Here is a 14369-nt window from a genome sequence, read left to right as displayed (position 1 = left end):
TTTTCTAGCCCCTGCTATCTGCTTACTTGCTAACCCGGTCTGCTAACTGCTAGCTTGCCGGGCCCGGTCTGCTAACTGCTAGCCCTGGCTAACTGCTTGCTTGCTAACCCGGTCTGCTAAATGCTAGCCCCTGCTAACTGCTTGCTAACCCGGCCTGCTAACTGCTAGCTTGCCCCGGTCTGCTAACTGCTAGCTTGCCCCGGTCTACTAACTGCTAGCTGCCGGCCTGCTAACTGTTAGCTTGTTTAGCCCCGGCCTACTAACTGTTAGCTTGTTAGCATCGGCCTGCTAACTGTCTGAATCGCCATGTCCCCATCCAGCCCAACCACTCACTGGACCCATATATGTTCACTTGGCTACGCATGCCTCGCTCTAATATCAATATGCCTTGTCCATTACTGTCCTGGTTAGTGATTACTGTCTTATTTTACTGTAGAGCCTCTAGCCCTGCTCAATATGCCTTAACCAACCATGTTGTTCCACCTCCTACATATGCGATGACATCACATACAAACTAAGCTTGATGCCCTCAATCTCACACAAATTATCAATGAACCTACCAGGTACAACCCCAAATCAGTAAACACGGGCACCCTCATAGATGTCATCCTAACTAATTCGCCCTCCAAATACACCTCTGCTGTTTTCAATCAAGATATCAGCGATCACTGCCTCATTGCCTGCATCCGTAATGGGTCTGCGACCAAACGACCACCCCTCATCACTGTCAAACGCCCCTGAAACACTTCTGCGAGCAGGCCTTTCTAATCGACCTGGCCGGGGTATCCTGGAATGACATAGACCTCATCCCGTCAGCAGAGGATGCCTGGCTATTCTTTAAAAGTGCCTTCCTCACCATCCTAAATAAGCATGCCCCTCTCAAAAATGTAGAACTAGGAATAGATACAGTCCTTGGTTCACTCCAGACCTGTCTGCCCTTGACCAGCACAAAAACATCCTGTGGCGTTCTGCATTAGCATCGAATAGCCCCCGTGATATGCAACTTTTCAGGGAAGTTAGTAACAAATATACACAGGCAGTTAGAAAAGCTAAGGCAAGCTTTTTCAAACAGAAATTTGCATCCTGTAGTACTAACTCAAAAAAGTTCTGGGACACTGTAAAGTCCATGGAGAATAAGAGCACCTCCTCCCAGCTGCCCACTGCTCTGAGGCTAGGAAACACTGTCACCACCGATAAATCCACTATAATTGAGAATTTCAATAAGCATTTCTCTACGGCTGGCCATGCTTTCCATATGGCTACCCCTACCCCGGTCAACTGCCTGGCACCCCCACCATTTCTCCTTTACCCAAATCCAGATAGCTGATGTTCTGAAAGAGCTGAAAAATCTGGGCCCCTACAAATCAGCCAGGCTAGACAATCTGGACCCTCTCTTTCTAAAATGATCTGCCGAAATTGTTGCAACCCCTATTACTAGCCTGTTCAAACTCTCTTTCGTATCGTCTGAGATTCCCAAAGATTGGAAGGCTGCGCGGTCATCCCCCTCTTCAAAGGGGGTGACACTCTAGACCCAAACTGCTACAGACCTATATCTATCCTACCCTGTCTTTCTAAGGTCTTCGAAAGCCAAGTTAACAAACAGTTTACTGACCATTTAGAATCCCACCATACCTTCTCCGCTATGCAATCTGGTTTCAGAGCTGGTCGTGGGTGCACCTCAGCCACGCTCAAGGTTCTAAATCATAACCGCCATCGATAAGAGACATTACTGTGCAGCCGTATTCATCGACCTGGCCAAGGCTCCGACTCTGTCAATCACAACATTCTTATTGGCAGACTCGACAGCCTTGGTTTCTCAAATGATTGCCTCGCCTGGTTTACCAACTACTTCTCTGATAGAGTTCAGTGTGTCAAATCGGAGGGCCTGTTGTCCGGACCTCTGGCAGTCTCTATGGGTGTGCCACAGGGTTCAATTCTCGGGCCGACTCTCTTTTCTGTATACATCAATGATGTTGCTCTTGCTGCTGGTGATTCTCTGATCCACCTCTACGCAGACGACACCATTCTGTATACTTCTGGCCCCTCCTTGGATACTGTGTTAACTAACCTCCAGACGAGCTTCAATGCCATACAACTTCCGTGGCCTTCTGTGGCCTCCAACTGCTTAAATGCAAGTAAAACTAAATGCATGCTATTCAATCGATCACTGCCCGCACCTGCTCGCCCGTCCAGCATCACTACTCTAGACGGCTCTGACTTAGAATACGTGGACAACTACAAATACCTGGGTGTCTGGTTAGACTGTAAACTCTCCTTCCAGACTTATATTAAGCATCTCCAATCCAAAATTAAATCTAGAATCGGCTTCCTATATCGCAAAGCATCCTTCACTCATGTTGCCAAACATACCCTAAAACTGACCATCCTACCGATCCTCGACTTCGGTGATGTCATCTATAAAATAGCCTCCGACACTCTATTCAACAAACTGGATGCAGTCTATCACAGTGCCATCCGTTTGGTCACCAAAGCCCCCATACACTACCCACCATTGCGACCTGTACGCTCTCGTTGATCTCACTTCATACTCATCGCCAAACCCACTGGCTACAGGTTATCTACAAGTCTGTGCTAGGTAAAGCCCCACCTTATCTCAGCTCACTGGTCACCATAGCAGCACCCACTCGTAGCACGCGCTCCAGCAGGTATATTTCACTGGTCACCCCCAAAGCCAATTCCTCCTTTGGTCGTCTTTCCTTCCAGTTCTCTGCTGCCCATGACTGGAACGAATTGCAAAAATCTCTGAAGCTGGAGACTCACATCTCCCTCACTAGCTTTAAGCACCAGCTGTCAGAGCAGCTTAACAGATCACTGCACCTGTACATAGCCCATCTGTAAACAGCCCATCTATCTACCTACCTCATCCCCATACTGGTATTTATTTATTTATTTTGCTCATTTGCACCCCAGTGTCTCTACCTGCACATTCATCTTCTGCCGATCTACCATTCCAGTGTTTAATTGCTATATTGTAATTACTTCGCCACCATGGCCTATTTATTTCCTTAACTTACCTCATTTGCATTCACTGTATATAGACTTTTTGTTTTCTTTTGCTCTACTGTATTATTGACTATGTTTTGTTTATTCCATGTGTAACTCTGTGTTGTTGTATGTGTCGAATTGCTACGCTTTATCTTGGCCAGGTCGCAGTTGCAAATGGGAACTTGTTCTCAACTAGCCTACCTGGTTAAATGAAGGTGAAATAAATAAATAAATAAGCCTTCCTCAGCGATGATGGCGGTGAGTGAGTTGTTATAGGGGATAATGGCTGTAAAAAAATGGAGGGAGGCTATAGATACTGAGCTGAGAGGGGAAAGGGTTTGGACAAATGGAATGCCTGGCAAAGGTTTTCTCACGCAGGTATCTCATAATTCCTCCTCCCCCACCAAAGTCCCACCCCAGCTAATGCTTTTCAAAGCTGTTTCCTATAGTGAATAAACAACTATGATGGTCAAATGTCTTCCAGATAAGTAGTTTTTTTTTTTTCCATTTTCATCAAAAGGGATAGGTACTTGTGAAGGAGAATTAAAAATAGTCTCTAGTCCAAGTGAAGGCTTCTCCTTCACAGTACTGTAACTATTACTAATGGTGAACAGGACTAGCACAGGTCTGCAATGACAGTATCCTGTGAACTTGTCAAGAGTTGGAGCAGAAGATGCATACCCAAAGAAGGTTAACAGACTAATGACTCAAACTTGAAAAAAATGAACAAATAGCATTTCCACAGTAAATTCCCTCGGTGCTTTTCAACATTCGCATCAACAATATTTGTCTTCCCTACCCAGCTTACACATACTTCTACAAGGGCTCCAAGTACTGGAGGTTTGATAACCAGAAGATGAAGGACGACCCAGACTACCCCAGATCCATCCTTAAAGACTTTATGGGCTGTGATGGAGCCCCAGGCGTGAACCCAGATACAGATGACACAGTTACAGGCCGCAAGTGGCCAACAGTGGACCAGCCAAAACCACAACCACCAGTTGGTTCAGTCCCGGATGAGGTGGACAGAGAGACCAATTAGGATTACACCAACGATGTGGATTATGAACCTGATGCGAAGGACAAAGGGGTGGATGTGGTGGTGAGGATGGCTGAGAACGAGGCCAAGGTTATGACCCTGATCATAGTGACCGTGCCCCTGGTCCTGGTGCTGTTCATCCTACTATTGATCTATGCTATTATCAACACCCTGCAGAAGAAAGAGGCGCCCAGACTTTTGGTCCACTGCAAACGATCCCTGCAGGAGTGGGTTTGATCTGCTCCAGAAATGGATTCACACACACGCAAACACATACACACACCATACATAGGCACATTCCATTTGAACACATATATACACTCAAGCATTACATAAAAATACAAGCACACAGTTTCGCTATCTTTCCTCCATGGTGCTTTACCCAATCTTGATTTAAGCCTGTTTATAACAGATATTATGCACTTTTAACGTCCCGTGTTTAGATTTTTGTTAGTTGCGGTTGTAGTTTTAAGCGTGTTTAGCTACAGATTTCTGTGAATGTCCTTATAAAACAGAGTGGTGGTGCGTGAATGTTTAACTGTTGTGTGTGCTGTTAACACAAGACCACCGTCTCCCACTGTGTCTTTCCTCTAGGGGGGGTAGTACCCTAGCAGAGCTATAGCTTATGCAGACTAGTAGGCCTAGGCCATCTCCATTGGAAGACCATAAAAAATTGAGACGAACATTGTGAAATTAAAAATCCCTAAATTATCAACCTCTCTATTAAGCCATGTCTCTCCCTGCAATGTTTGTTTTTCTGGATAGGAGGGGTTCTGCAATTGACTGGTGCAATTAGGTTGCTGATAGGCTGGGAAAGATGGGGTGACTTCATTTCTGTGCTTGGCCAATGAGGTTACTCGATGGAAGTTGGGGCACTCCGAGGGAAATGAAGGTGTGTGACTGGATACAAATAAACAGGTGTTTTACATTCAGGTAATCACCTAGGTCTATGGTAATTACAGCTCCAGGCCTTTCGATCTGTTGAGTATATAAGGCTACGTTTATTTTTGTATTCTTCAGACAGGACTATGTTACTTTGACCTTCCAGTAATTCAAGTCAGTACAAAAATAATTATATATTTTGGGAACAGATTGCAAATAACCAATGGCGCTCAAATTCAACTTGAAGGTGTGTAGATACTGTTATGCTTGTATTGAAACAAGGACACGTTTAGAAACTACAATGTAGAAAATTAATTAAACCTGTTAAATATCATGTAGGTTAATTGCTGTGGAATTTACCAGGTATTTTTGGTCCTCGTCATTTTCTGCTGTGACCGTGTCCTTGGTGAGAAACACATTTGTCTGATATCTATAGCTTGCGAGTATTTACTTGATAATTTCATGAGTGGCCTCCATTGATGTCATGTTTTCTCTCAGGAATATGCACTGTCACACACTGCACTGACACAACCAAGTGTTTGCTATCCCTCGACAAAAGCAACTGCAAATGTGCTGTTGGCTACTATGGAGACCTGTGTGACAAAGGTTTAAACATTTTGGTAGACCAGAATAACTACAATAGTTCTATTGGAATTTGTTCTAAAATTGTTTTAATTTATTTTAGTTGCTACCATCAATGTCATGTGTGGCAAAGACTACATTACTATCATGGTGAATGAGGACTTTTTCCAGTACTACAAAGTACCTATGGAATCTCTGCACTTGAAGAATGAGTCTTGTCGTGCCCAAAAGGAGGTTATGTCTGATGTCCCATACTACATTGTGCGGATATCAAAGGATCAGTACGTTTCCTGTGGCGGTAAACCACTGGAGGTAAGTATGATTCATCCCACACTTCATATTATCCTTTGATAATCCTGTCTCAGAAAAGGCTCAACACACTGATCTATAGTTGTCATGCGCTGATTTGAGGGCAGGAGTTTTTACCCTTGTTATCGCAGCAAGTCCAAGTGGTGACTTATTTATGAAGCTGGAAGTTTGTTTTTACTGGCATTGTGCTCTCTCTTTTTACAACAGAAAAACATCACTCACATTGCATACGCCTTAACTCTCATGTCGGCCCCTCAAGTCTATGGAAATATAATAAGAGACCCAATGATAAAAATTGAGTACACGTGTATCTACCCATACATCCGCACTGTCAGTTTGCCGTACCCCATCATCCCCTTCTCTAGGTAAGGCCCACTCTCTAAAAATTGACTTGATCACAACTTAATGTACTTAAAGTTTGTCTTGGTCTATTACTGGAACGACCTAACAAGTAGACTCACTTGAGATGCAATTTGTCACATTGCCTTATTATTTGATACTCGGGTTCCTCTCCAGGAACAATTCTGGGCTCTAGTTTGAGCCTGTACAATAGGTCCAGGAGTTATTCTTGCTAGTCTGACATTACTGATGTTCCAGCTGTTGATGGTGTTAAAGGTAAATGTTATACTAATCTTGGTTATTATATCTCAATTCCCTTCGTGAAAGCCACCACTGTCTTGTAACCCTCCATGGCTAGTTGTAGGTGGTTGGAATTTAGAAAATGCTGTTTATTTCACTTTTGCCATGTGACGCAATCTTGATTTCAATTATTCTCATTGATTGAGACAGGTGGGTGTCCACAAGTGCTGCATGTCATGAGTGTGACTCAGAAATAAAGCTGTGTTGAATGACACTTGTCTGTCTCAATGGGAGAAGATTTGAAATGGGGAAGATGGTGGCATACACCGTTGTTGCATTACTTCCTTGAGGATAATGTATTGACTTTAACTGGGCATTTTCTAAATTCCAACAAACCACCTGCACCTAGCTGTGAACTTTTAGAAGACCGCTGTGGCTTTCAAGTGGGGCATTGAGGAATATTCACTTAGTGAGTGTTGGTAGAATATTTTGCTTACCCTTAATTTGTTTTATTTTTACCTTTTATTAATACTACCTAGGTAGCAACGGCTATTAATACTACCTAGGTAGCAACCGCCATCTGGGACAGCGAGTAATGTCGGACTAACCACTGATTTATAAGCAGGAGTTCTTCCGGTTCAGGTAATGTGGATATGACAAGCATTTCTCTCACAGTAATCCTGTGCTGTTTTGGTTCAGTGAGACTGTGATGCGGATGGGTGAGTTGGATGCCAAGGTGGAGATGGCCCTCTTCACAGATCACACCTACACAGAGGCGTTCCAAAGCTCACCGCTGATCCACCTCCGGGACAGGGTGTATGTGGAGATCAAGGTCGTGGAGCTGGAGGACGTCTTCCACTTGAGGGTGAATGAATGCTGGGCCACACAGTCCCCCAAACCCAACCAGACAGACAGCTCTGTTCACACCCTGCTGCGCAATGGGTGAGTGGACAATCAACATTTATCCCTGGGAACATGTACGCCTACTTCTGCTCTTGAAACATGGCATGAACAATTCATTTAGCATGCTGTGAGCAATTCAGTTGAGCTGAGGTCAATTTGGCATGTCTGACTAATTGTTGCAGAATAGTGTTAAATTTGACAAAGGTCTTGGATTTACTCAACCCAACACACTCCCCTCACAGGTGTGTGAATGACGAAACTGTCACCTTTCTCAATACGACAATGGGCGCCAATGGAGAGGCCTCAACCATCCGGTACAGCTTTGACATGTTCCGCTTTGTTGTGGAGCCTCATGACCTGTACCTGCACTGCGCAGTGCGCTTGTGCTCCCTGGACGATGACGAACCCTGCATTCCTGTAAGTTCATTGGCCTTTGGTGCAGCGGGCTAAGGCACTGCATAGCGGTGCTAGCTGTGTCACTACAGATCCTGGTTCGATTCCAGGTTTAGTCGCCGCGAACGGGAGACCCATGAGGCGGCGCACAATTGGCCCAGTGTTGTCCGGGTTTGGCTGGCCGGGTTGTCCTTGTCCCATCGTGCTCTAGTGACTCCTGTGGCAGGCCAGGCGCAATGCACACTGACACGGTCGCCAGGTGTACGGTGTTTCCTTCGACACGTTGGTGCGGCTGACTTCCGGGTTAAGTAAGCATTGTCAAGAAGCAGTGCGGCTCGGCGGGGTTGTGTTTCGGAGGACGCACAGCTCTCGCCCTTCGCCTCTCCACAGTCTGTACGGGAGTCGCAGCAATGGGACTAAACTATAACTACCACTTGGATGCAATGAAATTGGGATGACAAAAGGGGTTAAAAATGTTCAAATATTATTTCTATTCATGAAGAAAATGCCTTTTCAGAAGTTGGCATGGCATACAAGATTGTCTTTTATTAATGCTTTACTGCTACAGGAGTGCAAATCTATAACCAAGAGGGCAGCAGTGCGTGGAGACCCAACTCAAGGTCTACTGTCATATGGACCAATCAGGATTGACATACCAGACCGACCCCAATCTAGTAAGGATTTGTTTCGTTATCTACGTAAGATTAAAATATATTCTTGCCGGGCTCAAAATTGCCCTTGCGCACTCTACTTGCCTGCATTTTTTAATTTTTATGATTGTGACATAGACCAGAGGGCTATACTACAAAAGCTCAACATGGGTATATGTTTTTGGTTGAGTCATTCTTTCAGTTTTCAAAATGGTTGTAAGACCTTAGGCATGTTAGCTGGCTAAATCATTGATCCTACATTGTAGTATACCCCTCTGGGCTCATGTTGCAGCTAGAGGCAGGGTGGTGTGAGGTGTTTTCAACAGTCTTGACTTTGTTCCAGATCTGCTGCTGCTGATGATTCCTGTGGCTGGCATCTGGGTCCTGGGCCTCTTCCTCCTCGCCCTAATCACCATCGCTAAGGCAGGAAACCGACGACTGTCACAGCTAGCAAACCGCTGACATCCAACTTGAATAAAAATAATAATTTCTATGACAATTAAATGAGTCGCTCTCTGCAGAAATGTTGTGCCTTTCACATTTTATAAACATGACTTACCACAGAGCTCTGAGCATTCAGCCCTGTAGTTCAATGTGGCTGTGGGTTACAAACAAGTTCAAACATGAGTTACTGGTTTAATGACTGGTCTCATCAAACACCAACTCCTATTATAGTGTCACTTGATTTGATCCAATAGTGTAGTGATTCTTAGCTATCAGCAGATGGCAATAGGAGCCAACTGAGGGGGTCGGGCTATAATTCATCCCCAGGGGAGGGGAGTTAATTTTCAAGAGAAATTGCTTTGTCGTCTAATAGACTTCCCACAGTATGTAGGCTACTTTAATTTTCCTCCCGATCTCTCTAGCGGTCACTGCTCTGTTTGTATTCTCAGAAGGCAGTGAGTTTATTGGACTATCAATGTAATCCAGGATAGCCTGCAAGAGGCATGCGGTGGTTTAACTAAAATCTTACAGACCTTCTGGGTACTTGGAAGTAACTTGTAAGACAATTGTATTTTGTTTAGGGTATCCTCCACAATTACGTTCTGAGTATAGTACGGCTACATCTTACCAAGAACTAAATATGACGCTCGACACCTTTTCTCTACTCTTCCCTCATCGTGCAGGAAAGCTATTGACTGAAGGGGAAGTAGGTAAAACACTAATATGCCAGAAGAAATGCTGTTCTTACCTTTAGCTCGTGTGGGCCATTAGGAACTGGGCATAAATGGAAAACTGACTCAGGCCTTAAATAACCCATGATTACATATTTGGGGATAATTTCTACCAGTTCTAACCCGAGCTGTTTCGCAAACGATCCGATTTCAGCGCGCCACGACCCAATGCCCAGTGGTTGAACTGCGGAGAGAACTTGAACACAAACTGGATTTATAACTCAACCAAAGAGTTTGACTATGCAGTCACATAGCAGATCACTCATCACTTGACGGCAATTTTCAATCACATCTGAATGACAGTCCATTGCACGGGCGAACGAGGCTGCATTAAAAAGGGCATCTCTCTGGAGAAGCGCTTCTCCGGGGCTGTGGAAACAAATAATGGCCTCAATCGTCTTTTGTGCAACAGGCTTGTTACCAATGCGGACGAAGACCATTTCAACGCAGAGGTACAGTATGTTGTATTCGTGTGTATAATTGTGGCCATCGCCTTATGAACTTAGTTTCCTTTAACAAACGTTGCATGACCATGATCTCTATTATCCTGGTCAGGTAATCTAAACTGATCTTGCATTTTATGTGATCTAATGACTTCTCATGCGCTGATACATGGACATATTTGATGCACACATGTATGACCCTTGACCTTTCCAATAATGGATATTGGGCAACATTCCCACTTCATGCATGGCAGGCATATTATTAGGAGTAATTGTGTGTTGTGTAAAAGTTTGACCTCTAGGGTAAAACCCTATTTACATGCTTGTAAACCACAATGTGTTCCTCGTCTACTGTACTGCTTATCCTGCAGGCATGTTGTGCAAGATATCCAGAACGAGCACTCTATGAGTCACCATTTTGGTGGCCTGAAGCTGCTTTTATTTCTCTCTCTCTTGCCCTCTCTCTGTTTGTGTGTGTATGGGTCTATGTGTGCAGGTGTGCAGTGCATGCTTGTTTACAGAGAAAGTATGAGCTCTCTGGTTGTGCTCAGTGGGCCCATTTGTTTTTAAATTCCCCTGTCAAGGCTTTTGCAAGGCAAGCTCTCTGTGCTGTCTTGGCTGGGTCTCTTGTTTCCATTGGATTATCAGTGGTATATCAATATTGTACGCCAGACTTTACAGCCAGACACACGTCTGCTTGTGGCTATATTAATGGTATATATTGTACAGTCGAATTTAGACGGTTTATGTAGAATTTTTGTTGTAATTTACATGGATTAAAATCTGTATATCAGTGTTTTGTTTTGGGTTAAATGCTTACATTCCAAAGCTTTTACTCTTACACCCAATGACGTCTGCTCTGTCCTATTATCTGTTGGGCCGACCCTGTGGTTATCTAAACTGCCAATAAGAAGGTGTGACTCAAAGAGTAATGCCATGAAGTAATAGAAACCATCTGTTTCTCTGTCCCCTCTCTATATATTTTAACTGCTCTCCCTTTGATGTTGCTCTCAATCTCTCAATTCTCTTGTCTCTCTATTTGTCTCTCTTTCTCTAGCTCTCACACCATCTATCTATCTCTGTTGTATAATTGTAGTCGTGGTTGCGGAGGTTTGGCTACCTGTCTCAAGCCAGCAGACAGATGTCAACCATGCAGTATGGATGCCACTGGCAGCCTCAGTTATACTGTACAGACTGATAGAAACTAAATTGATAATGATGTCAAAATAATGTAAGGTCATGATTACATTATAGAGCTATTCTGAGACATAGAAAAGTTGCACGTCCTGGTCTAGCACTGTGGAACCACTCTAGCCTTAAATGAACAATGGATCTGATCCTATATATCTATGTGGTTATCTGGGCTCTATTCAATTGTGTTTTTCCACTCCCCTTTTAGGGCCATGAGAAGGCCTCGCTGTGGAGTCTCAGACAAATCTGTTGAGCAGGCTGAGAATGGTGTGAGGTGGAAACGCTACGCTCTCACTGGCCAGAAGTGGGACAAGAACCTTCTGACTTACAGGTGTGTGGTAGGCCTATGTATGCTGGGGGATTCTAAGAAAACCATGTTGGGAATCTCAAACTTATTTCACCCTGACTGGCGTGCAAAGCGTCAGTATAAACAACACTGCAAAGAGACCTGAATTCCCATATGTGGATAGACCACTGACAACATACGTAATTTGTAATGACCCTCTATATATATATATACACTACCGGTGAAAAATATATTTTCTATTTGAGATTCTTCAAAGTAGCCACCTTTTGCCTTGATGACAGCTTTGCACACTCTTGGCATTCTCTCAACCAGCTTCACCTGGAATGCTTTTCCAAGGAGTTCCCACATATGCTGAGCACATATTGGCTGCTTTTCCTTCACTCTGCGGTCCAACTCATCCCAAACCATCTCAATTTGGTTGAGGTCAGGGGATTGTGGAGGCCAGGTCATGTGATGCAGCACTCCATCACTCTCCTTCTTGGTAAAATAGCCCTTACACAGCCTAGAGGTGTGTTAGGTCATTGTCCTGTTGTAAAACAAATTATAGTCCCACTAAGCCCAAACCAAATGGGATGGTGTATTGCTGCAGAATGCTGTGGTAGCCATGCTTGTTAAGTGTGCCTTGAATTCTAAATAAATCACAGACAGTCTCGCCTCTAAAGCACCCCCACACCATAACACCTCCTCCATGCTTTAGGGTGGAAAATACACATGCAGAGATCATCCATTCACCCACACCGCGTCTCACAAAGACACGGCTATTGGAACCAAAAATCTCCAATTTGGACTCCAAACCAAAGGACACATTTCTACTGGTCTAATGTCCATTGCTCGTGTTTCTTGGCCCAAACACGTTTCTTCTTCTTATTGGTGTCCTTTAGTAGTGGTTTCTTTGCAGCAATTCAACCATGAATAACTGATTAACACAGTCTCCTCTACACAGTTGATGTTGAGATGTGTCTGTTACTTGAACTCCGAAGCATTTATTTGGGCAGCAATTTCTGAGGCTGATAACTCTAATGAACTTATCCTCTGCAGCAGAGGTAACTCTGGGTCTTCCGTTCCTGTGGCGTTCCTCATGATAGCCAGTTTCATCATAGCGCTTGATGGTTTTTGGAACTTTCAATTATCTTGAAATTGACCTATTTTCTGTATTGACTGACAGTAATGATGGACTGTCGTTTCTCTTTGCTTATTTGAGCTGTTCTTGCTGGCTCATGCCTACTACCCAGGGTCCGGGATGGGCGGAGACACGCACTTTGACGCTGATGAACCCTGGATCCTTGACAACCACGATCCATCAGGTTAGATAGACATTTCGTCCCGTTTGCCCCCATTTCCCCCTCAATCACTATTACCGCTACTATTTCCTTGTTCAAAATGAATATCCTATTGATATCTTTTGATATTCATTTTCTTTCTCCTCTTCCTATTTTTCTCTCTCCCTCTCTCCCATTTCTCTCCCTCCAGGTATTGACCTCTTCCTGGTTGTGGTGCATGAGTTAGGCCATGCTCTGGGTCTGGGGCACTCTGATGGTTCCCCTTTACCAGTACATGGACACAAAGATCTTCTCACTCCCAGAGAAATACAGAAGATATATGGTGAGGAGCCTGCCCTCAGGCCATCACACACACACACACACACACACGGATAAACATGCACACACATGCTTATTAAAATAACATCAAATTGATCAAAAATACAGTGTAGACATTGTTAGTGTTGTAAATAGCCATTGTAGCTGGAAATCACAGATTTTTGATGGAATATCTACAGGCGTACAGAGGCCTGTTATCAGCAACCATCACTCCTGTGTTCCAATGGCACGTTGTGTTAGCTAATCCAAGTTTATCATTTTAAAAGGCTAATTGATCATTAGAAAACCCTTTTGCAATTATGTTAGCGCAGCTGAAAACTGTTGTCCTGATTTAAAGAAGCAATAAAACTGTCCTTCTTTAGACTAGTTGAGTATCTGGAGCATCAGCATTTGTGGGTTCGACTACAGGCTCAAAATGGCCAGAAACAAATAACTTTCTTCTGAAAGTCATTAGTCTATTCTTGTTCTGAGAATTATTATTATTCCATGTGAGAAATTGCCAAGAAACTGAAGATCTCCCATTACAGAACAGCGCAAAGGGACAAACCAGAATACAAAGAGGAGTGGGAGGCTCGGGTGCACAACTGACCAAGAGGGCATGTACATTCGAGTGTCTAGTTTGAGAAACAGATGCCTCACAAGTCCACAATTGGCAGCTATTTTTTTAACCTTTATTTAACTAGGCAAGTAAGTTAAGAACAAATAATTATTTTCAATGACTGCCTAGGAACAGTGGGATAACTTCCTGTTCAGGGGCCTAGGAACAGTGGGTTAACTGCCTGTTCAGGGGCAGAACGACAGATTTGTACCTTGTCAGCTCGGGGGTTTGAACTTGCAACCTTCTGGTTGCACTAGGCTACCCTGCCGCCCCAGGGTAGCCTAGCTTCATTAAATAGTACCCGCAAAACACCAGTATCAACGTCAACAGTGAAGAGGCGACTCCGGGATGCTGGACTTCTAGGCAGAGTTCCTCTGTCCAGTGTCTCTTCTTTTGCCCAGCTTAATCTTTTGTTTTTATTGGCCAGTCTGAGATATGGCTTTTTCTTTGCAACTCTGCCTAGAAGGCCAGCATCCTGGAGTCGCCTCTTCATTGTTGATGTTGAGACAGGTGTTTTGCGGGTACTACTTAATGAAGCTGCCAGTTGAGGACTTTTGAGGCGTCTGTTTCTCAAACTAGACACTCTAATGTACTTGTCCTCTTGCTCATTTGTGCACCGGGGCCTCCCACTCCTCTTTCCAATCTGGTTAGGGCCAGTTTGCGCTGTTCTGTGAAGGGAGTAGTACACAGCGCTGTATGAGATCTTCAGTTTCT

The 14369-nt window shown here is 44.1% G+C and overlaps 1 protein-coding gene and 1 pseudogene across 2 annotated transcripts; both read left to right on the top strand.

Moving 5' to 3' along the window:
• The first annotated feature begins 3754 nt into the window (after positions 1-3754).
• On the top strand, positions 3755-4846 carry LOC121840028 (annotated as a pseudogene).
• A 164-nt stretch (positions 4847-5010) lies between these two features.
• On the top strand, positions 5011-8842 carry LOC121840079 (uromodulin-like). Of its 2 annotated transcripts, none has more exons than XM_042301684.1 (9): positions 5011-5174; positions 5291-5333; positions 5426-5533; positions 5613-5821; positions 6026-6183; positions 7097-7339; positions 7543-7717; positions 8262-8367; positions 8687-8842. In XM_042301684.1, the coding sequence occupies exons 1-9, from the start codon at positions 5151-5153 to the stop codon at positions 8803-8805; spliced, it is 1185 nt and encodes a 394-aa protein (XP_042157618.1). In that variant the 5' UTR covers positions 5011-5150; the 3' UTR covers positions 8806-8842. The 2 variants fall into 2 exon arrangements, with proteins under 2 accessions (XP_042157618.1, XP_042157617.1); XM_042301683.1 differs by having other exon boundaries at positions 5267-5333.
• The last annotated feature ends 5527 nt before the right edge of the window (positions 8843-14369 follow it).

This window comes from Oncorhynchus tshawytscha, linkage group LG19 (genome assembly GCF_018296145.1).
Source record: "Oncorhynchus tshawytscha isolate Ot180627B linkage group LG19, Otsh_v2.0, whole genome shotgun sequence".
NCBI classification, from domain to species: Eukaryota; Metazoa; Chordata; class Actinopteri; order Salmoniformes; family Salmonidae; genus Oncorhynchus; species Oncorhynchus tshawytscha.
Note: the sequence above shows the minus strand (reverse complement) of the source record. Positions and strands in the feature narration are given on the sequence as shown.